The 27036-nt window shown below is 45.7% G+C and overlaps 1 protein-coding gene across 1 annotated transcript in view; it reads left to right on the forward strand.

Annotated features, from left to right (window-relative positions):
- The window catches only part of LOC115149503 (protein Shroom3), a 135335-nt gene that overhangs the window by 68684 nt on the left and 39615 nt on the right, over positions 1–27036 (forward strand). The window contains exon 4 of the mRNA XM_029692434.1: positions 18900–19022. Within this exon, the coding sequence (XP_029548294.1) occupies positions 18900–19022 (123 nt within the window). The remainder of the gene's footprint in view (positions 1–18899; positions 19023–27036) is intronic.

Consider the following 27036-nt stretch of genomic DNA (forward strand, 5'->3'; position numbering starts at 1 on the left):
AGCACTCCACCAATCAGGCCTTTATGATAGAGTGGCCAGACGGAAGCCGCTCCTCAGCCAGACGAAAGCCGTAAAAGGCACATGACAACCTGCTTGGGGTTTGCTTAAAGGCACCTAAAGATTCTCAGACCCTGAGAAACAAGATTATCTGGTCTGATGAAACCAAGATTGAACTCTTTGGCCTGAATGTCAAGGGTCACGTCTGGAGGAAACACGGCACCATCCCTACGGTGAAGCATGGTGGTGGCAGCATCACGCTGTGGGGATGTTTTTCAGTGGCAGAGACTGGGAGACTAGTCAGGATTGAGGGTAAGATGAACGGAGGAAAGCATAGAGAGATGTTTGATGAAAACCTGCTCCAGAGTGCTCAGGACCTCAGACTGGGGCGAAGGTTCACCTTCCAACAGGACAACGACCCTAAGAATACAGCCAAGACAACGCAGGAGTGGCTCTGAATGTCTTTGAGTGGCCCAACCAACTTGACAGAGCTTTGAGAGGATCTGCAGAGAAGAATGGGAGAAACTCCCCAAATACAGGTGGGCCAAGCTTGTAGCGTCATACCCAAGAAGACTTGATACTGTAATTGCTGCCAAAGGTGCTTCAACAAAGTACTGAGAAAAGGGTCTGAATACTTATGGAAATGTTATAATTTCATTTTTTATTTTTTTTATAAATTAGCAAATATTTCTAAAAACCTGGTTTTGCGTTGTCATTATGGGGTATTGCGTGTATATTGATAAGGGGAAAAACAATTTAATCAATTTTAGAAGAAAGCTGTCAATGGCTCTGAAAACTTTCCGAAGGCACTGTATAAAGTGGCTATGGACCCTGGTCAAACGAAGTGCACTAGAAAGGTACTAGGTTGCCATTTGGGAGTCAGACTGATAAATAGATGGACGTTATTGGAGGCCTAGTGAAGGCATTGCCATAGAAACCGTCTGTAAAACCATGGCACTGTAATTTCATTGTGTACACAACACTACCAGCCAAATATTTCTGTGTAGACCTAGTCTAGGGCCTCGCTGTGTTACGGCTGCGCGGTGCAGAGTATGTAGAGAGAAAAAAGGACTTTCTAACAATGTCTTAAGTTTTTGCTTCTGTACAAACTGGCCTCTTTACTGTGGGAGCAGAGCAGGGCAGAGTAGAGTAGGGCAGAGTAGAGTAGGGCAGAGTAGAGTAGGGCAGGGCAGAGTAGAGTAGGGCAGAGTAGAGTAGGGCAGGGCAGAGTAGGGTAGGGCAGAGTAGAGTAGGGCAGAGTAGAGTAGAGTAGAGCAGGGCAGAGTAGGGTAGAACAGAGCAGGGTAGAACAGAGCAGGGCAGAACACAGCAGGGTAGAACAGAGCAGGGCAGAACAGAGCAGGGTAGTACAGAGCAGGGTAGAACAGAGCAGGGTAGAACAGAGCAGGGCAGAACAGAGCAGGGCAGAACAGAGCAGGGTAGAACAGAGCAGGGTAGAACAGAGCAGGGTAGGACAGAGCAGGGTAGAACAGAGCAGGGTAGAACAGAGCAGGGCAGTACAGACTAGTTAGAGCTTAGTTTCTCCATCTACTGTATGTCATTTGGCAGTTAGAACTTAAAACCCAGTTGCTATGGGTGATCTCTGTTCTCCTCCTAAATGGGATATTCTTGAGTTTACTGAAGACTCTCTCTCTCACAGAATGTAAACAGTTATAGAACCATAATACTTTAATCAAATGGAATTGAGACAAGCTTTACAAACTAGTTTAACAAATGTATTAGACAATATTGTATATTTATCTAGTCTGGTTTATGGTACATAAACTGAATGACCTCATGCGTTGTGTTCTTTATTTTAATCCAGAGCCATACATGTATGAAATATATATGGGTCTGTTTCTAAACTCTTATCTGATAGAGCGGAGACCATGCCGTGTTCTTGCGTCAGTCCGAGGTGAGGTAAGGCCAAGGTTGTCCTCTGACTTCGTTTAATTGAATATGTCACTAAGGTTGCCAGTGTAATTTCATCAATAGAATGCATCACCTCTCTTCACAGAACTTCTCGTTGTTAGATGAACACCATCCTACAGCTGGACTGGTCCTGGTTGGAAGGCTTCCCAGATCAGTGTTAGAGCCAAAACGGTAAAGCAACGCTGGATCAACCAAGCCTGGATGTAATGTGTAGGCCAAAAAACAAGATTGTCAGTATAGCTATTTTGTGTAGCGGACAGGGAGTTGGGTTAGCGGACGGGGAGTTGGGTAAGCGGACAGGGAGTTGGGTTAGCGGACAGGGAAGTTGGATTAGCGGACAGGGAGTTGGGTTAGCGGACAGGGAGTTGGGTTAGCGGACAGGGAAGTTGGGTTAGCGGACAGGGAGTTGGGTTAGCGGACAGGGAGTTGGGTTAGCGGACAGGGAGTTGGGTTAGCGGACAGGGAAGTTGGGTTAGCGGACAGGGAGTTGGGTTAGCGGACAGGGAGTTGGGTTAGCGGACAGGGAGTTGGGTTAGCGGACAGTGAAGTTGGGTTAGCGGACAGGGAGTTGGGTTAGCGGACAGGGAGTTGGGTTAGAGGACAGGGAGTTGGGTTAGCGGACAGGGAGTTGGGTTAGCGGACAGGGAGTTGGGTTAGCGGACAGGGAGTTGGGTTAGCGGACAGGGAAGTTGGGTTAGCGGACAGGGAGTTGGGTTAGCGGACAGGGAGTTGGGTTAGCGGACAGGGAGTTGGGTTAGCGGACAGGGAAGTTGGGTTAGCGGACAGGGAGTTGGGTTAGCGGACAGGGAGTTGGGTTAGCGGACAGGGAGTTGGGTTAGCGGACAGGGAAGTTGGGTTAGCGGACAGGGAGTTGGGTTAGCGGACAGGGAGTTGGGTTAGAGGACAGGGAGTTGGGTTAGCGGACAGGGAGTTGGGTTAGCGGACAGGGAGTTGGGTTAGCGGACAGGGAGTTGGGTTAGCGGACAGGGAGTTGGGTTAGCGGGCAGGGAGTTGGGTTAGCGGACAGGGAAGTTGGGTTAGCGGACAGGGAGTTGGGTTAGCGGACAGGGAGTTGGGTTAGCGGACAGGGAGTTGGGTTAGCGGACAGGGAGTTGGGTTAGCGGACAGGGAGTTGGGTTAGCGGACAGGGAGTTGGGTTAGAGGACAGGGAGTTGGGTTAGCGGACAGGGAAGTTGGGTTAGCGGACAGGGAAGTTGGGTTAGCGGACAGGGAGTTGGGTTAGAGGACAGGGAGTTGGGTTAGCGGTCTGAACTGTGTTATCTTCTAGGAGCACATGCCTTTTTATTTGTGTGATACTCAAAGTTGCTTTAGTTATTGATAAAGGAATATAAGGAGTTATTCAGGGTATTGTGTGTCTTGTTAGTCAGGACATTATAAGGTGTAGTATGAATTACAACCAGGCAGTTGTAGAGTGTCTGACAGGTTACACTCTGGTCCCAAGATGTCGCTGCTCCCTCCGATACGGCCAGTGGAGCTCATCTCATGGTCATGACGTTAGTTAGGTATCCCATCAGCCCCTGGGCTCCAGCCTGTTATCTGATGGGTGTGAGGCAGAGCAGAGGGCCGTGATCTGATAGAGCTAGGCGGCCAGAGCTAAGCAGAAACAGCCTGGGACAGGGGCGGAGCTATACAGCCTGGGACAGGGGTGTAGAGGGACCAGAAGGGAGATTGGGCAGGGGACAGGAAGTGGGCCATGGTACCCTCATAGGACTGGGTGGTAGGATCAGAACTGGCTCCCTGAAAACACACCTCTTCGATACAGCTATAACTTTCCGTAGCAGGTTAGGAGAATTAACGTAGCAGGTTAGGAGAATTAACGTAGCAGGTTAGGAGAATTTGTCTAAGGTTAGGAAAAGGGTTAGGGTTAGCAAAAATGCTGTCCTAACCTGCCACGAAAAGTCACTTGTAACGAAGTGACATGTTTTTAGGCAGTCCCATGTAAATACACACATCCCTCGTCCCTCCCTGACAGAGAACTCTGTAGAATGTTCTGCACCTTAATGCTCTGGTGCCTCAGGGCAATTCAAGTTGTTAATGGGATTGAGGAATGGGATTACTTCTAAAATTGCTTGTGTAGGTGGTGGGCACACAAATGCTCTTATAGAGAGGTGGGGAATGCTGAAGCATGCGTTGATGAAAGTTCTACTGTCTCCATTTAGAATAAAGTAAAGCTCTCATTTCTGGACTGAAACATTGTAAGATTGTTTCCCCTACGACACTTATCTCTCTATACACAGTACATTGATTGGTAAGGTTACATATTGGTAAGTTCCACTATATTTAGATACTTAAAAATACTGCCTGCTGAGAGACACTTTTGCTGTTTGTTCCCGTACTCAATAAATGGTGAAAGACTTAAAGTGATGTTGTTCTTGGTTTTGAATGTACAGTATATACATGAAATGTACATTATGGAAGACATACCTCACCCAGTCATAGTTAGTTAAATAATAATAGATGGTCAAGAATTTGCCACCGTCAACTTTTAGAAGGTTAGTAGAAAAATGTGGCTAATCATTTAAACCACATAAATATACTCACATTGTCACGCCCTGACCTTAGAGATCCCTTTTATTCTCTATTTGGTTAGGTCAGGGTGTGACTAGAGTGGGCAGTCTATGTTTTCTATTTCTTTGTTGGCCGGGTATGGTTCCCAATCAGATGCAGCTGTCTATCGTTGTCTCTGATTGGGGATCATACTTAGGCAGACTTTTTTCCACCTTTAGTTTGTGGGATCTTGTTTTTGTACTGTTGCTTTCCAGCCCTACAGAACTGTGCGTTTTGTTTTGTTTTTGTATATATATTTTTTTTCAGTGTCATCTAATAAAGAAAGATGTCCGCCTACCACCTTGCTTCAATCCTTCCATGGACGAGCGTAACACACATTTAGGCTGGGTTTCTATACAGCACTTTGTGACATCAGCTGATGTAAGAAGGACTTTATAAATACATTTGATTGATTCACTGAACAATGAGTATTTGAAACTCAAGCATATATTTATCATATATGCTTTCTCATATAATCCTACATCATTCTTCAGAGACCTTTATAGTCCAACATTATACATGCCTACCATGGTATTGGGCATCTAATGACATTTAAGAACTAATCTGATTTTAGAATTCAAACTCTGGTCGTCTTATTTAACTAGGCAGTCGGTTCAGAACAAATTCTTATTTTTAATGACGGCCTAGTAACAGAACGACTGATTTTTTTACCTTGTCAGCTCTGGGATTTGATCTTGTAACCTTTGGGTTACTAGTCCAACGCTCTAACCACTAGGCTACCTGCCGCCCCTTATTGAAGAGCACGCTGTATACATTTAGCCCAGCTGTCTGCTTTTCTTTTTAAAGAAGATTTGTTATTGAAACGTGTATATGTAGGATATGCTCTGCTGGTTGATATGCATCTGCAGTTGTCGTACATGACACATATATCTTTTTAAGTGTTTTTATTTGGATTTCTATGCAGATTAAGTGATTGAGTGTTTATTTGAGCATCAGCTAGTTCATTGAAATAAGACAATCGTACCAAAACATTATTAAAAAATGTAATTCCCCGACCGAGATCTCTGCTCTGCTGTCTGTCTTCTCTTACTGTCCTGTTGGCCACTCAGAGTTCCCTTCTGTCTCACTGTCCTATTGGCCACTCAGAGTTCCCTTCTGTCTCACTGTCCTGTTGGCTACTCAGAGTTCCCTTCTGTCTCACTGTCCTGTTGGCTACTCAGAGTTCCCTTCTGTCTCACTGTCCTGTTGGCTACTCAGAGTTCCCTTCTGTCTCACTGTCCTGTTGGCCACTCAGAGTTCCCTTCTGTCTCACTGTCCTATTGGCCACTCAGAGTTCCCTTCTGTCTCACTGTCCTATTGGCCACTGAGAGTTCCCTTCTGTCTCACTGTCCTATTGGCCACTCAGAGTTCCCTTCTGTCTCACTGTCCTGTTGGCCACTCAGAGTTCCCTTCTGTCTCACTGTCCTGTTGGCCACTCAGAGTTCCCTTCTGTCTCACTGTCCTGTTGGCTACTCAGAGTTCCCTTCTGTCTCACTGTCCTGTTGGCTACTCAGAGTTCCCTTCTGTCTCACTGTCCTGTTGGCCACTCAGAGTTCCCTTCTGTCTCACTGTCCTGTTGGCTACTCAGAGTTCCCTTCTGTCTCATGGTCCTGCCTCCCAATGTCTTCCCATTTTTCTTACAATCTTTCTCTTGCTCTCTCTCACTCTCACTCTGTCATAGCTGTTAATAGGTGCTCACTAGGATCTAGTATCCCACAGTCCTTCTGGAAGTTAAGGAATCCCCCCACCCCACAGTCCTTCTGGAAGTTAAGGAATCCCCACCAACCCCAACCCCCCAGTCCTTCTGGAAGTTAAGGAATCACCCCCACCCCACAGTCCTTCTGGAAGTTAAGGAATCCCCCACAACCCCTCACCCCACAGTCCTTCTGGAAGTTAAGGAATCCCCCACAACCCCCCACCCCACAGTCCTTCTGGAAGTTAAGGAATCCCCCCCACCCCACAGTCCTTCTGGAAGTTAAGGAATCCCCCACAACCCCCCACCCCACAGTCCTTCTGGAAGTTAAGGAATCCCCACCAACCCCCCACCCCACAGTTCCTCTGAAAGTTAAGGAATCCCCCACAACCCCCCACCCCACAGTCCCTCTGAAAGTTAAGGAATCCCCCACAACTCCCCACTCTAAAACAACCCCAGATGGTGATAGGATATAGCAGCATGCCCAGGAAGTGAGGTGACTGGTCAGACAGTAGTGTTGAGGTGCTGTTCCTCTGGCCTCACCTCCTTGTCCTCTTTCTCTTTCTCTTTCTCCTCCTTTTCCTCCTCCTCCTCCTCTTTCTCCTCCTCCTCCTCCTCCTCCTCCTCCTCCTCCTCCTCCTCCTCCTCCTCCTCCTCCCTCTAGTCTGGTCAGATAGTACAGTGTTGAGGTACTCCTCTGACCTGTCCTCTCGTTCTCCCTCCTCCTCCTCCTCCTCCTCCTCCTCCCTCTAGTCTGGTCAGATAGTACAGTGTTGAGGTACTCCTCTGACCTGTCCTCTCGTTCTCCCTCCTCCTCTCCCCTCGCTCCGTCTAATCCCCTCTCCAATTTCAGTTTCCTCTCAGATCAAAAGATTATCCAGACAGACTGTGTTCGTTCCCACAGTGGAGATAAGGTTTCTGTTTCGGAGACACACCCTATTGGTCTCTCTCTCTCTCTCTCTCTCTCTCTCTCTCTCTCTCTCTCTCTCTCTCTCTCTCTCTCTCTCTCTCTGACCACAGATTACAAAGAACAGCTCTTCAATGGGGGGGATGATGTTGTTGAGAATGAAGCTGGTCTGCTGGGCCCATATTCACAAAGCATCTCAGAGTAAAGGTGCTGAACTAGGATCAGGTCCCCCTGGGTCCATATAATTAGGATCTGAAATGCAAAACTGATCTTAGATCAGCCCTCCCTGAGACACTTTGTGAATAATGGTGTTTGTGTTTCTCTTCTCTCCTCCGCTACTCACTCTGGGTTCCTCTTCTTTTCTCGGCGCTCAGGACGTTGTTGGGTTAAATTCCCGACGGTTGGGTTTCATGGGAGTGTCAGCAGGCAGGAGAATCCGTCCTCCCTAGGGAAAGTGAGGGATAATGGGACACATCCCTTTGTACAAGGTTGAATTGGGTGTCATGGCTGTTCAGTAGCTTTGTTGCACACTTCAGTCGGCTTCCTATGCTCATGCCAGGCTCTTTGCTTAGAGGGGTGGGTGGGTGGGTGTGTGTTCATATTCTTATTCATCATCTAGTCGGCTACTTCACAAACAGATACCCAATCCTTCCTATATTACCTAGTGCCCTTATTCACCTCAGGAGAAAACATCCCATTCACTCACTGTAGAGACAACATCCATCTCTGATTAAAACACTCACTGTAGAGACCACATCCATCTCTGATTAAAACACTCACTGTAGAGACCGCATCCATCTCTGATTAAAACACTCACTGTAGAGACCACATCCATCTCTGATTAAAACACTCACTGTAGAGACCACATCCATCTCTGATTAAAACACTCACTGTAGAGACCACATCCATCTCTGATTAAAACACTCACTGTAGAGACCACATCCATCTCTGATTAAAACACTCACTGTAGAGACCACATCCATCTCTGATTAAAACACTCACTGTAGAGACCACATCCATCTCTGATTAAAACACTCACTGTAGAGACCACATCCATCTCTGCTTAAAACACTCACTGTAGAGACCACATCCATCTCTGATTAAAACACTCACTGTAGAGACCACATCCATCTCTGATTAAAAACATCCCATTCACTCACTGTAGAGACCACATCCATCTCTGATTAAAACACTCACTGTAGAGACCACATCCATCTCTGATTAAAACACTCACTGTAGAGACCACATCCATCTCTGGTTAAAACACTCACTGTAGAGACCACATCCATCTCTGATTAAAACACTCACTGTAGAGACCACATCCATCTCCTCCAGTAGCCAAAGGACTGTGTACCCATCATGTCAACACCCATGACAGGAAGCCAGACACACCCTGAATAATGACAGATGATCGCTGTAGCTAGATGATGATTCTCCTGTACTACAGCCGCCCTCTCTTCATGTTTGCTCAGCGCCTGCCTAATGGCCTCTGGGTGTGTGTCCGCTCGATGACTAGGACGCGAGTCACGTGTCGACTGATAGGGTGCCCCTCAAATGGCCCCCTATTTCATGTAGGGCCCTGGTCAACAGTAGGGAATAGAGCCCTGGTCAACAGTAGGGAATAGAGCCCTGGTCAACAGTAGGGAATAGAGCCCTGGTCAACAGTAGGGAATAGGGCCCTGGTCAACAGTAGGGAATAGGGCCCTGGTCAACAGTAGGGAATAGGGCCCTGGTCAACAGTAGGGAATAGGGTCAACAGTAGGGAATAGGGCCCTGGTCAACAGTAGGGAATAGGGCCCTGGTCAACAGTAGGGAATAGAGCCCTGGTCAACAGTAGGGAATAGAGCCCTGGTCAACAGTAGGGAATAGGGCCCTGGTCAACAGTAGGGAATAGGGTCAACAGTAGGGAATAGGGCCCTGGTCAACAGTAGGGAATAGGGTCAACAGTAGGGAATAGGGTCAACAGTAGGGAATAGGGTCAACAGTAGGGAATAGGGTCAACAGTAGGGAATAGGGTCAACATAGGGAATAGGGTCAACAGTAGGGAATAGGGTCAACAGTAGGGAATAGGGTCAACAGTAGGGAATAGGGTCAACAGTAGGGAATAGGGTCAACAGTAGGGAATAGGGTCAACAGTAGGGAATAGGGTCAACATAGGGAATAGGGTCAACAGTAGGGAATAGGGTCAACAGTAGGGAATAGGGTCAACAGTAGGGAATAGGGTCAACAGTAGGGAATAGGGTCAACAGTAGGGAATAGGGTCAACAGTAGGGAATAGGGTCAACATAGGGAATAGGGTCAACATAGGGAATAGAGGGAAATAGGGTTCCATTTGGGATGCATAAGAGGAGAGAAGAAGAGAAAAGATTAGAATCATTGTTCTGTGTGATCACATGTTATCATGGGGTGGGTTTCCCCTCTGAGCGTTCAAATTCATTCTCTCTCTCTCTCTCTCTCTCTCTCTCTCTCTGTCTCTCTCTCTCTCTCTCCTCTCTCTCTCTCTCCTCTCCTCTCTCTCTCTCTCTCTCCTCTCTCTCTCTCTCTCTCTCCCTCCATCTCCTTCTCTCTGTTAGTTCCCAGTGTCCAGAACATCGCAGGGCAGGATGTTTACTTCATGCTTTATCGTATGCTAGCGAGGTAATGACGTCTAATTGCGTGCTGGTTTAACGACGTCCGTCTCTAACCCTCCTTCGCTAGCCTACCCCGCCAGCCTCTGCCCACCGCCTGCCATTTTAGAGTTGATCGGTAACGTTAGCGGACCAAGCAGGGTGTTGTGTCGTACAGTACTGTACCATGGAGCTGCTAGGGGCCTTCTACAGGAGGAAGCTCCGAAGGAAGCAGAAGAAGGAGGATGTAGGCCTGGGCCCGGAGCCGGGAGAGCTGAGGCGGTCAGACAGGGCGCTGTGCAAGTCCCCCTCTGAGACCAGCGTCAACCGCCTGGCCACCGGGCTCATCTCCAAGGTGCTACGCTTCACCAGGTAACTGGAACACTTCCTACCTGAGGGTTAGGGTCAAGGTTAGGGTAGGATTCTGGGGGTGGTGCAGGTTGAGGTTTACAGCCAGGTAACATCCTAGGGGCTGTAACATGGTTGTAGTATTCTCCTATGGCAGGGTAACCTGGGGGGTAGGGTTGGTTCTAGGGTAACCTGGGGGGTAGGGTCGGTTCTAGGGTAACCTGGGGGGTAGGGTTGGTTCTAGGGTAACCTGGGGGGTAGGGTTGGTTCTAGGGTAACCTGGGGGGTAGGGTTGGTTCTAGGGTAACCTGGGGGGTAGGGTCGGTTCTAGGGTAACCTGGGGGGTAGGGTTGGTTCTAGGGTAACCTGGGGGGTAGGGTTGGTTCTAGGGTAACCTGGGGGGTAGGGTTGGTTCTAGGGTAACCTGGGGGGTAGGGTTGGTTCTAGGGTAACCTGGGGAGTAGGGTTGGTTCTAGGGTAACCTGGGGGGTAGGGTTGGTTCTAGGGTAACCTGGGGGGTAGGGTTGTTATAGGGTAACGTTCTGGGGGGTAGGGTTGGTTCTAGGGTAACGTTCTGGGGGTAGGGTTGGTTCTAGGGTAATGTTCTGGGGGGTAGGGTTGGTTCTAGGGTAACCTGGGGGGTAGGGTTGGTTCTAGGGTAACCTGGGGGGTAGAGTTGGTTCTAGGGTAACGTTCTGGGGGGTAGGGTTGGTTCTAGGGTAACGTTCTGGGGGGTAGGCTTGGTTCTAGGGTAATGTTCTGGGGGGTAGGGTTGGTTCTAGGGTAACGTTCTGGGGGGTAGGGTTGGTTCTAGGGTAACGTTCTGGGGGTAGGGTTGGTTCTAGGGTAACGTTCTGGGGTAGGGTTGTTTCTAGGGTAACGTTCTGGGGGGTAGGGTTGGTTCTAGGGTAACGTTCTGGGGTAGGGTTGGTTCTAGGGTAACCTGGGGGGTAGGGTTGGTTCTAGGGTAACGTTCTGGGGGGTAGGGTTGGTTCTAGGGTAACGTTCTGGGGTAGGGTTGGTTCTAGGGTAACCTGGGGGGTAGGGTTGGTTCTAGGGTAACGTTCTGGGGGGTAGGGTTGGTTCTAGGGTAACGTTCTGGGGGGTAGGGTTGGTTGTAGGGTAACATTCTGGGGGGTAGGGCTGGTTCTAGGGTTGGTTCTAGGGGGTAGGGTTGGTTCTAGGGTAACGTTCTGGGGGGTAGGGCTGGTTATAGAGGTTTCACCTGCTCTGTAGTCTGTGGTCTGTCTGTTCCACAGCTGGTCATCTAAGGAGACTTTGGGACCTACAGACTCATCTTAGAATCTGTTATTTCTCCAGTTTACGGACTGCGTTCCGTACTCAGGTGTGGTGTGTGGAGTGAGTTTGCAGTTTTGTTGAGCAAAGTTGGATAAATGGTCAAAAATACTGGAATCTTATAAAAAATGTTTGTTACGTGATGCATCACTATGGGGGTGTAAACAATGGCTTCTTTCATGTTTCTGTAGCTGGACGAAGGTGAAGATAGCATCATTTCCTGTTTATCTTCTAAGCTAAGTACTGTGTTTGGGGATCAGGAAGATCTTCTAAGCTGCCAAACATGAAATATGATGTCTGTTTGTTAGACATTTGGCAGCCAGCGGGAAGAATAGCATAACTGACACAAGCTGTTGTTTTGGAATAGGAGAGGTTGGAGAGCTTGATTCCAAGGAGGAATTGTCTAGAGACTTCCTGGTCTGAATGTAGAGAGTAGAGACCCTCTGGTCTGAATGCAGAGAGTAGAGACCCTCTGGTCTGAATGTAGAGAGCAGAGACCCTCTGGTCTGAATGTAGAGAGTAGAGACCCTCTGGTCTGAATGTAGAGAGTAGAGACGTCCTGGTCTGAATGTAGAGAGTAGAGACTTCCTGGTCTGAATGCAGAGAGTAGAGACCCTCTGGTCTGAATGTAGAGAGCAGAGACGTCCTGGTCTGAATGTAGAGAGTAGAGACGTCCTGGTCTGAATGTAGAGAGTAGAGACGTCCTGGTCTGAATGTAGAGAGTAGAGACTTCCTGGTCTGAATGCAGAGAGTAGAGACCCTCTGGTCTGAATGTAGAGAGCAGAGATGTCCTGGTCTGAATGTAGAGAGTAGAGACCCTCTGGTCTGAATGTAGAGAGTAGAGACCCTCTGGTCTGAATGTAGAGAGTAGAGACCCTCTGGTCTGAATGCAGAGAGTAGAGACGTCCTGGTCTGAATGTAGAGAGTAGAGACGTCCTGGTCTGAATGTAGAGAGTAGAGACGTCCTGGTCTGAATGCAGAGAGTAGAGACCCTCTGGTCTGAATGTAGAGAGTAGAGACCCTCTGGTCTGAATGTAGAGAGTAGAGACCCTCTGGTCTGAATGCAGAGAGTAGAGACCCTCTGGTCTGAATGTAGAGAGTAGAGACCCTCTGGTCTGAATGTAGAGAGTAGAGACGTCCTGGTCTGAATGTAGAGAGTAGAGACGTCCTGGTCTGAATGTAGAGAGTAGAGACGTCCTGGTCTGAATGTAGAGAGTAGAGACCCTCTGGTCTGAATGTAGAGAGTAGAGACCCTCTGGTCTGAATGTAGAGAGTAGAGACCCTCTGGTCTGAATGCAGAGAGTAGAGACCCTCTGGTCTGAATGTAGAGAGTAGAGACCCTCTGGTCTGAATGTAGAGAGTAGAGACCCTCTGGTCTGAATGTAGAGAGTAGAGACCCTCTGGTCTGAATGTAGAGAGTAGAGACTTCCTGGTCTGAATGTAGAGAGTAGAGACCCTCTGGTCTGAATGTAGAGAGTAGAGACCCTCTGGTCTGAATGTAGAGAGTAGAGACTTCCTGGTCTGAATGTAGAGAGTAGAGACCCTCTGGTCTGAATGTAGAGAGTAGAGACGTCCTGGTCTGAATGTAGAGAGCAGAGACCCTCTGGTCTGAATGTAGAGAGCAGAGACCCTCTGGTCTGAATGCAGAGAGTAGAGACGTCCTGGTCTGAATGTAGAGATCAGAGACTTCCTGGTCTTCACTGTGTGTAAATCAGACTACTGTGAAAGCTTGTTTGTGAGTCCACAGTGATGATAGCTAGGCCTCCCTGCTTCATGGCTTCTGGTGAGAAGTGAGGACGAAGGAGGATGAGGGTGAGTCAGAGAGAGGGGGAGGCAGTCAATCTGCTTTCAGCACGGTGACAGCATGCAGCTGGACTCTCCTGTGGCTCATGCTCAGGCCAAGACTACTGGGTCTTTCCAGTCTGTTATGATGGACGGGTTGAGGGGATTGGCTATGGGGATGGTCTTAGCTCAGCAATGACTTGTCATTTGTAAACACATACTGAACTGCTAACCTCTCAGTCAATCATTTGCTTGACTGGTGCTGAAGGTCAGGAGGTAGCTGTTGTCAAATAGTATTCAGGTTTGGGGGTTTAAACCACAACGTTCTCCTTGCAGTACAATGGGGGTTTAAACCAGATGTCTTGCCACAACGTTCTCTTAGCAGTACAATGGGGTTTAAACCAGATGTCTTGCCACAACGTTCTCCTAGCAGTACAATGGGGGTTTAAACCAGATGTCTTGCCACAACGTTCTCCTAGCAGTACAATGGGGGTTTAAACCAGATGTCTTGCCACAACGTTCTCCTAGCAGTACAATGGGGGTTTAAACCAGATGTCTTGCCACAATGTTCTCTTAGCAGCAGCAGTAGCACACAATGTACAATGCAAGCTGCGTGTAGTGTAGGCAGCTTATTGGATAAATGGTGTGTTGGGGTATTTCCCTGTTTAGGGGTCAAAGGCCTTTTGGCAACCAGTGTTATCTGGTTGCTTCATAACTGTTTCTGGTTGCCATGGTTAGTCTCTTAAGCAACAATGAATTCCTGATAGAGGAATGTTTATGTTTATCTTAGTAAACAGTTTGGTTGCGGTCTGGTTGCCGTTAGGGGTTTGTGTTGTGTTTTCTGGGACGAACGGCAGCAGAAGTAGCAGTCTGCCTGGTGATCAGGCATGAAAACATTTGTTTTAAAAACAAGGAGACGATACGACTACTTCATGACGCATGATTTACCCTCTTGACTCTTGGAGCCCTTGGCTCCTACAAGGACCAAATGCCATTGACCAATGTCCTCCATCTCACTCAGTTGGGGGGGAGTTTTTAATTCTGCATAGTGACAAATAAACCCACCTGCTGTCGTTGTGTTGGACATTCACCGGCGTTCACATTCACAGGCAGAAATCACTGGCAGCACTCACAGGCAGCACTCACAGGCAGCACTCACAGGCAGCACTTACAGGCAGCACGCACAGGCAGCACGCACAGGCAGCACTCACAGGCAGCACTCACAGGCAGCACTCACAGGCAGCACTCACTGGCAGCACTCACTGGCAGCACTCACTGGCAGCACTCACAGGCAGCACTCACTGGCAGCACTCACAGGCAGCACTCACAGGCAGCACTCACAGGCAGCACTTACAGGCAGCACTCACAGGCAGCACTTACAGGCAGCATTCACAGGCAGGATTCACAGGCAGCATTCACAGGCAGCACTCACAGGCTTAATGAATCACAAACAAGTTGTCATAAACTTTCCGAGGCATTGTGATTTGATGTGACTAACTACATTCAGATGTTGGTTCACTCTGCTCTGTGAATCCCTCTGGGCTTCCCTCCAAACACTAATATCTTCCACCTTGTACATATTATGTAACAATATACAGTATAACAATATATGAACCTCCCTTTTCATTAGGCTATACCAGACCCCTATACGTACAGTTGAAGTTGGAAGTTTACATACACCTTAGCCAAATACATGTAAACTCAGTTTTTCACAATTCCTGACATTTAATCCTAGTAAAAATTCCCTGTCTTAGGTCAGTTAGGATCACCACTTTATTTTAAGAATGTGAAATGTCAGAATAATAGTAGAGAGAATGATTGATTTCAGCTTTTATATCTTTCGTCAACTTCCCAGTGGGTCAGACGTTTACATACACTCAATTAGTATTTGGTAGCATTGCCTTTAAATTGTTTAACTTGGGTCAAATGTTTTGGGTAGTCTTCCACAAGCTTCCCACAATAAGTTGGGTGAATTTTGGCCCATTCCTCCTGACAGAGCTGGTGTAACTGAGTCAGGTTTGTAGGCCTCCTTGCTCACACACGTTTTTTCAGATCTGCCCACAAATTTTCTATAGGATTGAGGTCAGGGCTTTGTGATGGCCACTCTAATACCTTGACTTTGTTGTCCTTAAGCCATTTTGCCACAACTTTGAAAGTATGCTTGGGGTCATTGTCCATTTGGAAGACCCATTTGCAACCAAGCTTTAACTTCCTGACTGATGTCTTGAGATGTTGCTTCAATATATCCACATAATTTTCCTTCTCATGATGACATCTATTTTGTGAAGTGCACCAGTCCCTCCTGCAGCAAAGCACCCCCACAACATGACGCTGCCACCCCCGTGCTTCACGGTTGGGATGGTGTTCTTCGGCTTGCAAGCCTCCCCCTTTTTCCTCCAAACATAACGATGGTCATTATGGCCAAACAGTTCTATTTTTGTTTCATCAGACCAGAGGACATTTCTCCAAAAAGTACGATCTTTGTCCCCATGTGTAGTTGCAAACCGTAGTCTGGCTTTTTTATGGTGGTTTTGGAGCAGTGGCTTCTTCCTTGCTGGGCGGCCTTTCAGGTTATGTCGATATAGGACTCGTTTTACTGTGGATATAGATACTTTTGTACCTGTTTCCTCCAGCATCTTCACAAGGTCCTTTGCTGTTGTTCTGGGATAGATTTTCACTTTTCGCACCAAAGTATGTTCATCTCTAGGAGACAGAACGCATCTCCTTCCTGAGCGGTATGACGGCTGCGTGGTCCCATGGTGTTTATACTTGCGTACTATTGTTTGTGCAGATGAACGTGGTACCTTCAGGCGTTTGGAAATTGCTCCCAAGGATGAACCAGACTTGTGGAGGTCTACAATTTTGTTTCTGAGGTCTTGGCTGTTTTCTTTTGATTTTCCCATGATGTCAAGCAAAGAGGCACTGAGTTTGAAATACATCCACAGGTACACCTCCAATTGACTCAAATTATGTCAATTAGCCTAACAGAAGCTTCTAAAGCCATGACGTCATTTTCTGGAATTTTCCAAGCTGTTTAAAGGCACAGTCAACTTAGTGTATGTAAACTTCTGACCCACTGGAATTGTGATACAGTGAATTATAAGTGAAATAATCTGTCTATAAACAATTATTGGAAAAATGACTTGTGTCATGCACAAAGTAGATGTCCTAACCGACTTGCCAAAACTATAGTTTGTTAACAAGAAAGTTGTGGAGTGGTTGAAAAACGAGTTTTAATGACTCCAACCTAAGAGTATGTAAACTTCTGACTTGAACTGTATATGGCTTTGGGCTATATAGTATTTTGGACACTATTCCATATAAATAGACTTTGTGTAAAACAACCTTTCTAAACTTCTCTTTTCATTGTTGATGTTGAGTTCAGACCCATTAAGTAAGGCTATCAATGTCACTTTGCATTACCAGTTTGACTTGATGATTTGGTATGAGATGCTAATGATTTGGTAGGAGATGCTAATGATTTGGTATGAGATGCTAATTATTTGGTATGAGATGCTAATTATTTGGTATGATATGCTAATTATTTGGTATGAGATGCTAATGATTTGGTATGATATACTAATGATTTGGTATGAGATGCTAAGGATTTGGTATGAGATGCTAATGATTTGGTATGAGATACTAATGATTTGGTATGAGATGCTAATGATTTGTTATGAGATGCTAATTATTTGGCATGAGATGGGATGATTTGGTATGAGATGCTAATGATTTGGTATGAGATGCTAATGATTTGGAATGAGATGGTTATGATTTGGTATGAGATGGTTATGATTTGTTATGAGATGCTAATGATTTGGTATGAGATGCTAATGATTTGGTATGAGATGGTAAAAATTTGGTATGAGATGGTAAAGATTTGGTATGAGATGCTAATGATTTAGCATCTCTCCTCAGTAAAAAGCACATGACAGCTCATGTCAACCTGGATCCTGAGCTCACTCCATCTCAATGTCAACCTGGATCCTGATCTCACTCCATCTCAATGTGGACCTGGATCCTGACCTCACTCCATCTCAATGTCAACCTGGATCCTGATCTCACTCCATCTCAATGTCAACCTGGATCCTGACCTCACTCCATCTCAATGTCAACCTGGATCCTGATCTCACTCCATCTCAATGTGGACCTGGATCCTGACCTCACTCCATCTCAATGTCAACCTGGATCCTGATCTCACTCCATCTCAATGTCAACCTGGATCCTGACCTCACTCCATCTCAATGTCAACCTGGATCCTGATCTCACTCCATCTCAATGTGGACCTGGATCCTGACCTCACTCCATCTCAATGTCGACCTGGATCCTGATCTCACTCCATCTCAATGTGGACCTGGATCCTGACCTCACTCCATCTCAATGTCGACCTGGATCCTGATCTCACTCCATCTCAATGTGGACCTGGATCCTGATCTCACTCCATCTCAATGTGGACCTGGATCCTGATCTCACTCCATCTCAATGTGGACCTGGATCCTGATCTCACTCCATCTCAATGTGGACCTGGATCCTGACCTCACTACATCTCAATGTGGACCTGGATCCTGACCTCACTCCATCTCAATGTGGACCTGGATCCTGATCTCACTCCATCTCAATGTCGACCTGGATCCTGATCTCACTCCATCTCAATGTGGACCTGGATCCTGATCTCACTCCATCTCAATGTGGACCTGGATCCTGATCTCACTCCATCTCAATGTCGACCTGGATCCTGATCTCACTCCATCTCAATGTCGACCTGGATCCTGATCTCACTCCATCTCAATGTGGACCTGGATCCTGATCTCACTCCATCTCAATGTGGACCTGGATCCTGATCTCACTCCATCTCAATGTCGACCTGGATCCTGATCTCACTCCATCTCAATGTGGACCTGGATCCTGATCTCACTCCATCTCAATGTCGACCTGGATCCTGATCTCACTCCATCTCAATGTGGACCTGGATCCTGATCTCACTCCATCTCAATGTGGACCTGGATCCTGATCTCACTCCATCTCAATGTGGACCTGGATCCTGATCTCACTCCATCTCAATGTGGACCTGGATCCTGACCTCACTCCATCTCAATGTGGACCTGGATCCTGATCTCACTCCATCTCAATGTGGACCTGGATCCTGACCTCACTCCATCTCAATGTGGACCTGGATCCTGATCTCACTCCATCTCAATGTCAACCTGGATCCTGACCTCACTCCACTCTAAACTTCCATCCGCAGACACAGCGAGCCTGTCTCCAGAACTCACTCTCTCTTCTATGTTCTAATTCTATGTTCTAAATCTATGTTCTACAGACACAGTGAGCCTGTCTCCAGAACTCACTCTCTCTTCTATGTTCTAATTCTATGTTCTAAATCTATGTTCTACAGACACAGTGAGCCTGTCTCCAGAACTCACTCTCTCTTCTATGTTCTAATTCTATGTTCTAAATCTATGTTCTACAGACACAGTGAGCCTGTCTCCAGAACGCACTCTCTCTTCTATGTTCTAATTCTATGTTCTAAATCTATGTTCTACAGACACAGCGAGCCTGTCTCCAGAACTCACTCTCTCTTCTATGTTCTAATTCTATGTTCTAAATCTATGTTCTACAGACACAGCGAGCCTGTCTCCAGAACTCACTCTCTCTTCTATGTTCTAATTCTATGTTCTAAATCTATGTTCTACAGACACAGCGAGCCTGTCTCCAGAACTCACTCTCTCTTCTATGTTCTAATTCTATGTTCTAAATCTATGTTCTACAGACGCAGTGAGCCTGTCTCCAGACCTCACTCGTGGCACGCCACCAAGCTAGGCGAGGGCCAGCCAGACCCCAGCATGATGCAAATATCCCAGGACCCTCCCTGGCATCACACCTACCCCTCCAGGTTAGTCAATCAATCAAGTGATAAATCAAATATATTTCTAAATCCATTGTTTACAGTTGTCACAGTTTTTAAGCTGTGGTGTGGTGAACACAGGGCCCCTGTCAGAAAGTCTATAGAGGGCTTATTATTTAAGTGGGTTTTATACATTTTACATGGAAATATTTTGATCCTTAAACATGTTAAGTATGAGGGATGTATTGTTCATATTACATAATAAGTGTACAAAACATTAAGAACACCTGATATTTCCATGACATAGACTGACCAGGTGAATCCAGGTGAAAGCTATGATCCCTTATTGACGTCACTTGTTAAATCCACTTCAGTCAGTCTACAGTACCAGTCAAAAGTTTGGACACACCTACTCATTCAAGGGTTTTTCCTTATTTTTACTATTTTCTACATTGTAGAATAATAGTGAAGACATCAAAACTATGAAATAACACATAAGGTATCATGTAGTAACCATACAAGTTTTAAACAAATCAAAATATATTTGATATTTGATATTTTTTAAACTAGCCACCCGTTGCCTTGATGACAGCTTTGCACTCTTGCCACGCCAAAAGTGCCACAATCTAGTCAACTTGACAACTGTGGGAAGCATTGCAGCCAACGTGGGCCAGCATCCCTGTGGAACCATAAGGACTGTGTAGGGCTGTATTGACTGGAGTGAGTTATCTGGTCTACCACATAGACACGAGTCTTGAAGATAAAGGAATTCAGACACTACCAAGACCAGGGTAAAGATTGCTAACCATATCCGCTCAATGCCATGATCTTTCAACAAAAAGCATGTGTGTAATTCTATAGAAGGTTATATAGCCTAGTGAGTCATGCCTTTACGACTGGTTACGTAAGAACTATGGTTTCTATATATTATGGCTGATTCCCAAATGGCAGCCTACCAAAGTAGTGCACTATATATATAGGGAATAGGGTTCCATAGGGCTCTGGAGAAAGTAGTGTACTATATAGGGAATGGGGTTCCATAGGGCTCTGGTCAAAAGTAGTGCACTATATAGGGAATAGGGTGCCAAGTAGTGCACTATGTAGAGAATATGGTGCCAAGTAGTGCAGTATATAGGGAATAGGGTGCCATTTGGGACGAAGATACCACTCTCTTGTTGCTCAGTTGAACCCAACTGTTTCTCATGAAAGGACAGTAGTGTATTATCTTAGACTGAGACTCATGGAGAACAGTAGTATAGTATCTTAGACTGAGACTCATGGAGGACAGTAGTGTATTATCTTAGACTGAGACTCATGGAGAACAGTAGTATATTATCTTAGACTGAGACTCATGGAGAACAGTAGTATATTATCTTAGACTGAGACTCATGGAGAACAGTAGTATATTATCTTAGACTGAGACTCATGGAGAACAGTAGTATATTATCTTAGACTGAGACTCATGGAGAACAGTAGTATATTATCTTAGACTGAGACTCATGGAGGACAGTAGTATATTATCTTAGACTGAGACTCATGAAAGGACAGTAGTATATTATCTTAGACTGAGACTCATGGAGAACAGCAGTATATTATCTTAGACTGAGACTCATGGAGAACAGCAGTATATTATCTTAGACTGAGACTCATGGAGGACAGTAGTATATTATCTTAGACTGAGACTCATGGAGGACAGTAGTATATTATCTTAGACTGAGACTCATGGAGAACAGTAGTATATTATCTTAGACTGAGACTCATGGAGAACAGTAGTATATTATCTTAGACTGAGACTCATGGAGAACAGTAGTGGAGTATCTTAGACTGAGACTCATGGAGGACAGTAGTATATTATCTTAGACTGAGACTCATGGAGAACAGTAGTATATTATCTTAGACTGAGACTCATGGAGAACAGTAGTATATTATCTTAGACTGAGACTCATGGAGAACAGTAGTATAGTATCTTAGACTGAGACTCATGGAGAACAGTAGTATATTATCTTAGACTGAGACTCATGGAGAACAGTAGTATATTTTCTTAGACTGAGACTCATGGAGAACAGCAGTATATTATCTTAGACTGAGACTCATGGAGAACAGTAGTATAGTATCTTAGACTGAGACTCATGGAGAACAGTAGTATATTATCTTAGACTGAGACTCATGGAGAACAGTAGTATATTATCTTAGACTGAGACTCATTGAGAACAGTAGTATAGTATCTTAGACTGAGACTCATGGAGAACAGTAGTATATTATCTTAGATTGAGACTCATGGAGAACAGTAGTATATTATCTTAGACTGAGACTCATGGAGAACAGCAGTATATTATCTTAGACTGAGACTCATGGAGGACAGTAGTATATTGTCTTAGACTGAGACTCATGGAGAACAGTAGTGTATTATCTTAGACTGAGACTCATGGAGAACAGTAGGGTATTATCTTAGACTGAGACTCATGGAGAACAGTAGTGTATTATCTTAGACTGAGACTCATGGAGAACAGTAGTGTATTATCTTAGACTGAGACTCATGGAGGACAGTAGTATATTATCTTAGACTGAGACTCATGGAGAACAGTAGTATATTATCTTAGACTGAGACTCATGGAGAACAGTAGTGTATTATCTTAGACTGAGACTCATGGAGAACAGTAGTATATTATCTTAGACTGAGGCTCATGGAGAACAGTAGTATATTATCTTAGACTGAGACTAATGGAGAACAGTAGTATATTATCTTAGACTGAGACTCATGGAGGACAGTAGTATAGTATCTTAGACTGAGACTCATGGAGAACATTAGTATATTATCTTAGACTGAGACTCATGGAGAACAGTAGTATATTATCTTAGACTGAGACTCATGGAGAACAGTAGTGGAGTATCTTAGACTGAGACTCATGGAGGACAGTAGTATATTATCTTAGACTGAGACTCATGGAGAACAGTAGTATATTATCTTAGACTGAGACTCATGGAGAACAGTAGTATATTATCTTAGACTGAGACTCATGGAGAACAGTAGTATAGTATCTTAGACTGAGACTCATGGAGAACAGTAGTATATTATCTTAGACTGAGACTCATGGAGAACAGTAGTATATTTTCTTAGACTGAGACTCATGGAGAACAGCAGTATATTATCTTAGACTGAGACTCATGGAGAACAGTAGTATAGTATCTTAGACTGAGACTCATGGAGAACAGTAGTATATTATCTTAGACTGAGACTCATGGAGAACAGTAGTATATTATCTTAGACTGAGACTCATTGAGAACAGTAGTATATTATCTTAGACTGAGACTCATGGAGAACAGCAGTATATTATCTTAGACTGAGACTCATGAAAGGACAGTAGTGTATTATATTAGACTGAGACTCATGGATAACAGCAGTATATTATCTTAGACTGAGACTCATGGAGGACAGTAGTGTATTATCTTAGACTGAGACTAATGGAGGACAGTAGTATATTATCTTAGACTGAGACTCATGGAGGACAGTAGTATATTATCTTAGACTGAGACTCATGGAGAACAGTAGTATATTATCTTAGACTGAGACTCATGGAGAACAGTAGTGTAGTATCTTAGACTGAGACTCATGAAAGGACAGTAGTGTATTATCTTAGACTGAGACTCATGGAGAACAGTAGTATATTATCTTAGACTGAGACTCATGAAAGGACAGTAGTGTATTATCTTAGACTGAGACTCATGGAGAACAGTAGTATATTATCTTAGACTGAGACTCATGGAGAACAGTAGTATATTATCTTAGACTGAGACTCATGGAGAACAGTATTATATTATCTTAGACTGAGACTCATGGAGAACAGTAGTATATTATCTTAGACTGAGACTTATGGAGAACAGTAGTGTATTATCTTAGACTGAGACGGATGAAGGGACATTTGATCCACCAGTCAACTGCCTGTGAAGTCGATGTGTTTAGGACAGCTTGTTTGTAGATGGGTTAGCCGACAACGTCACTAAAACGATGCACATGCTTCAATGAGGCAGAAGGCATTGTGTTCATTGTGCACATTTATTTATGTTTTCAGTCAACATTTGGAGACTAAATATAGTTTACATGTTGTCAACAATCAAAGCCAACCCCGTCTGTTTTGCACCATAGTTGCACTCGCGTCGGTTTTGTTGCTAAACAACCAACCTGTCTGTATGTAGACTGTTGTTGTGTTCAGACCAGGACATTGAGGCCCTATCAGTCAGTGATGTCAGAAAATAATGAGGGTGGGGGGAGGGGGTGGGTGGGAGGGTATTGACGTCATCTGTCTGCTATGGAGGGACATTCCTGGTGACACCTCCCCTCTACCGTTCCCATGGCAGCTCCCACTCCCTCTCGGGTCTTCCAATGTTGCCAGTTATTTGCTGAGAGAGAAGAGAAAGTGAGAGAGGGTGGAGGAGAAAGAGAAGAGAGATGGAGAGAGGGTGGAGGAGAGAGAGAAGAGAGAGGGAGAGAGGGTGGAGGAGAGAGAGAAGAGAGAGGGAGAGAGGGTGGAGGAGAGAGAGAAGAGAGAGGGAGAGAGGGTGGAGGAGAGAGAGAAGAGAGAGGGAGAGAGGGTGGAGGAGAGAGAGAAGAGAGAGGGAGAGGTAAATAGCAGCCTGTCCAGTTCTGAGAGTATGGTAGGAGAGAACTGGAGGTAATTGCGCTGCTATAAGAGCGACTAGTGCTGATGTCAGAGCTGTTACGTCCTCCTCATATTCATTACTGCTGTAGAAATATCAACCAATACTGAGCCTCTACCATCCCCCAACACACACACACACACACACACACACACACACACACACACACACACACACACACACACACACACACACACACACACACAGGCATGCAGACTACACACACGTCACATATACGCACACACACACACACACACACACACACACACACACACACAGGCATGCAGACTACACACACGTCACATATACGCACACACACACACACACACACACAGTCCAGGGGCGCAGTTGATGTTTTAAACTGGCTTAATCAACAGGGACCTGTTATTGTTTTATACTGGATAAATCGGTATTGTTACATAATGAAACAAATCTCTTCAGATACAAACTTATACATACGAACAACAATTTACAGACACAGACAATGACTACATCTCCTCTGCCCAGACCCGCATGCTCACACCTCCATCCCTAGTACCTGGTCACACCTCCATCCCTAGTACCTGGTCACACCTCCATCCCTAGTACCTGGTCACACCTCCATCCCTAGTACCTGGTCACACCTCCATCCCTAGTACCTGGTCACACCTCCATCCCTAGTACCTGGTCACACCTCCATCCCTAGTGTGCCTGGTCACACCTCCATCCCTAGTACCTGGTCACACCTCCATCCCTAGTACCTGGTCACACCTCCATCCCTAGTACCTGGTCACACCCCCATCCCTAGTACCTGGTCACACCTCCATCCCTAGTACCTGGTCACACCTCCATCCCTAGTACCTGGTCACACCTCCATCCCTAGTACCTGGTCACACCTCCATCCCTAGTACCTGGTCACACCTCCATCCCTAGTACCTGGTCACACCTCCATCCCTAGTGTGCCTGGTCACACCTCCATCCCTAGTACCTGGTCATACCTCCATCCCTAGTGCCTGGTCACACCTCCATCCCTAGTACCTGGTCACACCTCCATCCCTAGTGTACCTGGTCACACCTCCATCCCTAGTACCTGGTCACACCTCCATCCCTAGTGTGCCTGGTCACACCTCCATCCCTAGTACCTGGTCACACCTCCATCCCTAGTACCTGGTCACACCTCCATCCCTAGTACCTGGTCACACCTCCATCCCTAGTACCTGGTCACACCTCCATCCCTAGTGCCTGGTCACACCCCCATCCCTAGTACCTGGTCACACCTCCATCCCTAGTGTGCCTGGCCACAGCTCCATCCCTAGTACCTGGTCACACCTCCATCCCTAGTACCTGGTCACACCTCCATCCCTAGTGTGCCTGGTCACACCTCCATCCCTAGTACCTGGTCACACCTCCATCCCTAGTACCTGGTCACACCTCCATCCCTAGTACCTGGTCACACCTCCATCCCTAGTACCTGGTCACACCTCCATCCCTAGTACCTGGTCACACCTCCATCCCTAGTACCTGGTCACACCTCCATCCCTAGTACCTGGTCACACCTCCATCCCTTGTACCTGGTCACACCTCCATCCCTAGTACCTGGTCACACCTCCATCTCTAGTATCTGGCCACACCTCCATCCCTAGTGTTCCTGGTCACACCTCCATCCCTAGTACCTGGTCACACCCCCATCCCTAGTACCTGGTCACACCTCCATCCCTAGTACCTGGTCACACCCCCATCCCTAGTACCTGGTCACACCCCCATCCCTAGTACCTGGTCACACCTCCATCCCTAGTACCTGGTCACACCTCCATCCCTAGTGTTCCTGGTCACACCTCCATCCCTAGTACCTGGTCACACCTCCATCCCTAGTGTGCCTGGTCACACCTCCATCCCTAGTACCTGGTCACACCTCCATCCCTAGTACCTGGTCATATCTCCATCCTTAGTGCCTGGTCACACCTCCATCCCTAGTACCTGGTCACACCTCCATCCCTAGTACCTGGTCATATCTCCATCCTTAGTGCCTGCATTATTGTTTTCAACATGGCCTTAAACTTTACCAATGAGTTTTTCTCAGTCACCCATGCTGTTTTAATATCTAAATAATTCACCATTAGATTTTAATGATGGCGGATTGGTTGATTTACACATTTTTAGTATACATTTTCTTTTCAAGATGAGTGATGAGAAGAGATTCGTCCAGCCCATTGGGAATCTCACTACACCCCCATATGCCATGTCTTGAAATATGCTGATAGACACATTAAAAGTAAGGTTTCAATGTAATACTTCTTGTTACTGTGTGACACTCATTTCACTGATGGCTATGTGTCCTAATATCAACGACTAAAGACTCCATTTTGTTATTTTGCTATTTTGCTATTTTTTTTTGACTACTTTCTGATTGTTTCAAGTAGAGGTCGACCGATTATGATTTTTCAACATCGATACCGATTATTGGAGGGCCAAAAAAGCCGATACCAATTAATCTGCCAAGTTTTTTTTCCTTTGTAATAATGACAATTACAACAATACTGAATGAACACTTATTTTAACTTAATATAATACATCAATAAAATCAATTTAGCCTCAAATAAATAATGAAACATGTTCAATTTGGTTTAAATAATGCAAAAACAAAGTGTTGGAGAAGATAGTAAAAGTGCAATATGTGCCATGTAAGAAAGCTAACGTTTAAGTTCCTTGCTCAGAACATGGGAACGCTGGTGGTTCCTTTTAACATGAGTCTTCAATATTCCCAGGTAAGAAGTTTTAGGTTGTAGTTATTATAGGAATTATAGGACTATTTCTCTCTATACCATTTGTATTTCATATACCTTTGACTATTGGATGTTCTTATAGGCACTTTAGTATTGCCAGTGTAACAGTATAGCTTCCATCCCTCTCCTCGCTCCTACCTGGGCTCGAACCAGGGACACATCGACAACAGCCACCCTCGAAGCAGCGTTACCCATGCAGAGCAAGGGGAACAACTACTCCAAGTCTCAGAGCGAGTGACATTTGAAACGCTATTAGCGCGCACCTCACTAACTAGCTAGCCATTTCACATCGGTTACACCAGCCTAATCTTGGGAGTTGATAGGCTTGAAGTCATAAACAGCGCAATGCTTGAAGCATTGCAAAGAGCTGCTGGCAAATTGCACGAAAGTGCTGTTTGAATGAATGCTTACGAACCTGCTGCTGCCTACCACCGCTCAGTCAGACTGCTCTATCAAATCATAGACTTAATTATAATATAATAAACACACAGAAATACGAGCCTTAGGTCATTAATATGGTCGAATCCGGAAACTATCATCTCGAAAACAAAACGTTTATTCTTTCAGTGATATACGGAACCGTTCCGTATTTTATCTAACGGGTGGCATCCCTAAGTCTAAATATTGCTGTTACATTGCACAAC

The sequence above is a fragment of the Salmo trutta genome, chromosome 15 (assembly GCF_901001165.1).
Source record: "Salmo trutta chromosome 15, fSalTru1.1, whole genome shotgun sequence".
NCBI lineage: Eukaryota > Metazoa > Chordata > Actinopteri > Salmoniformes > Salmonidae > Salmo > Salmo trutta.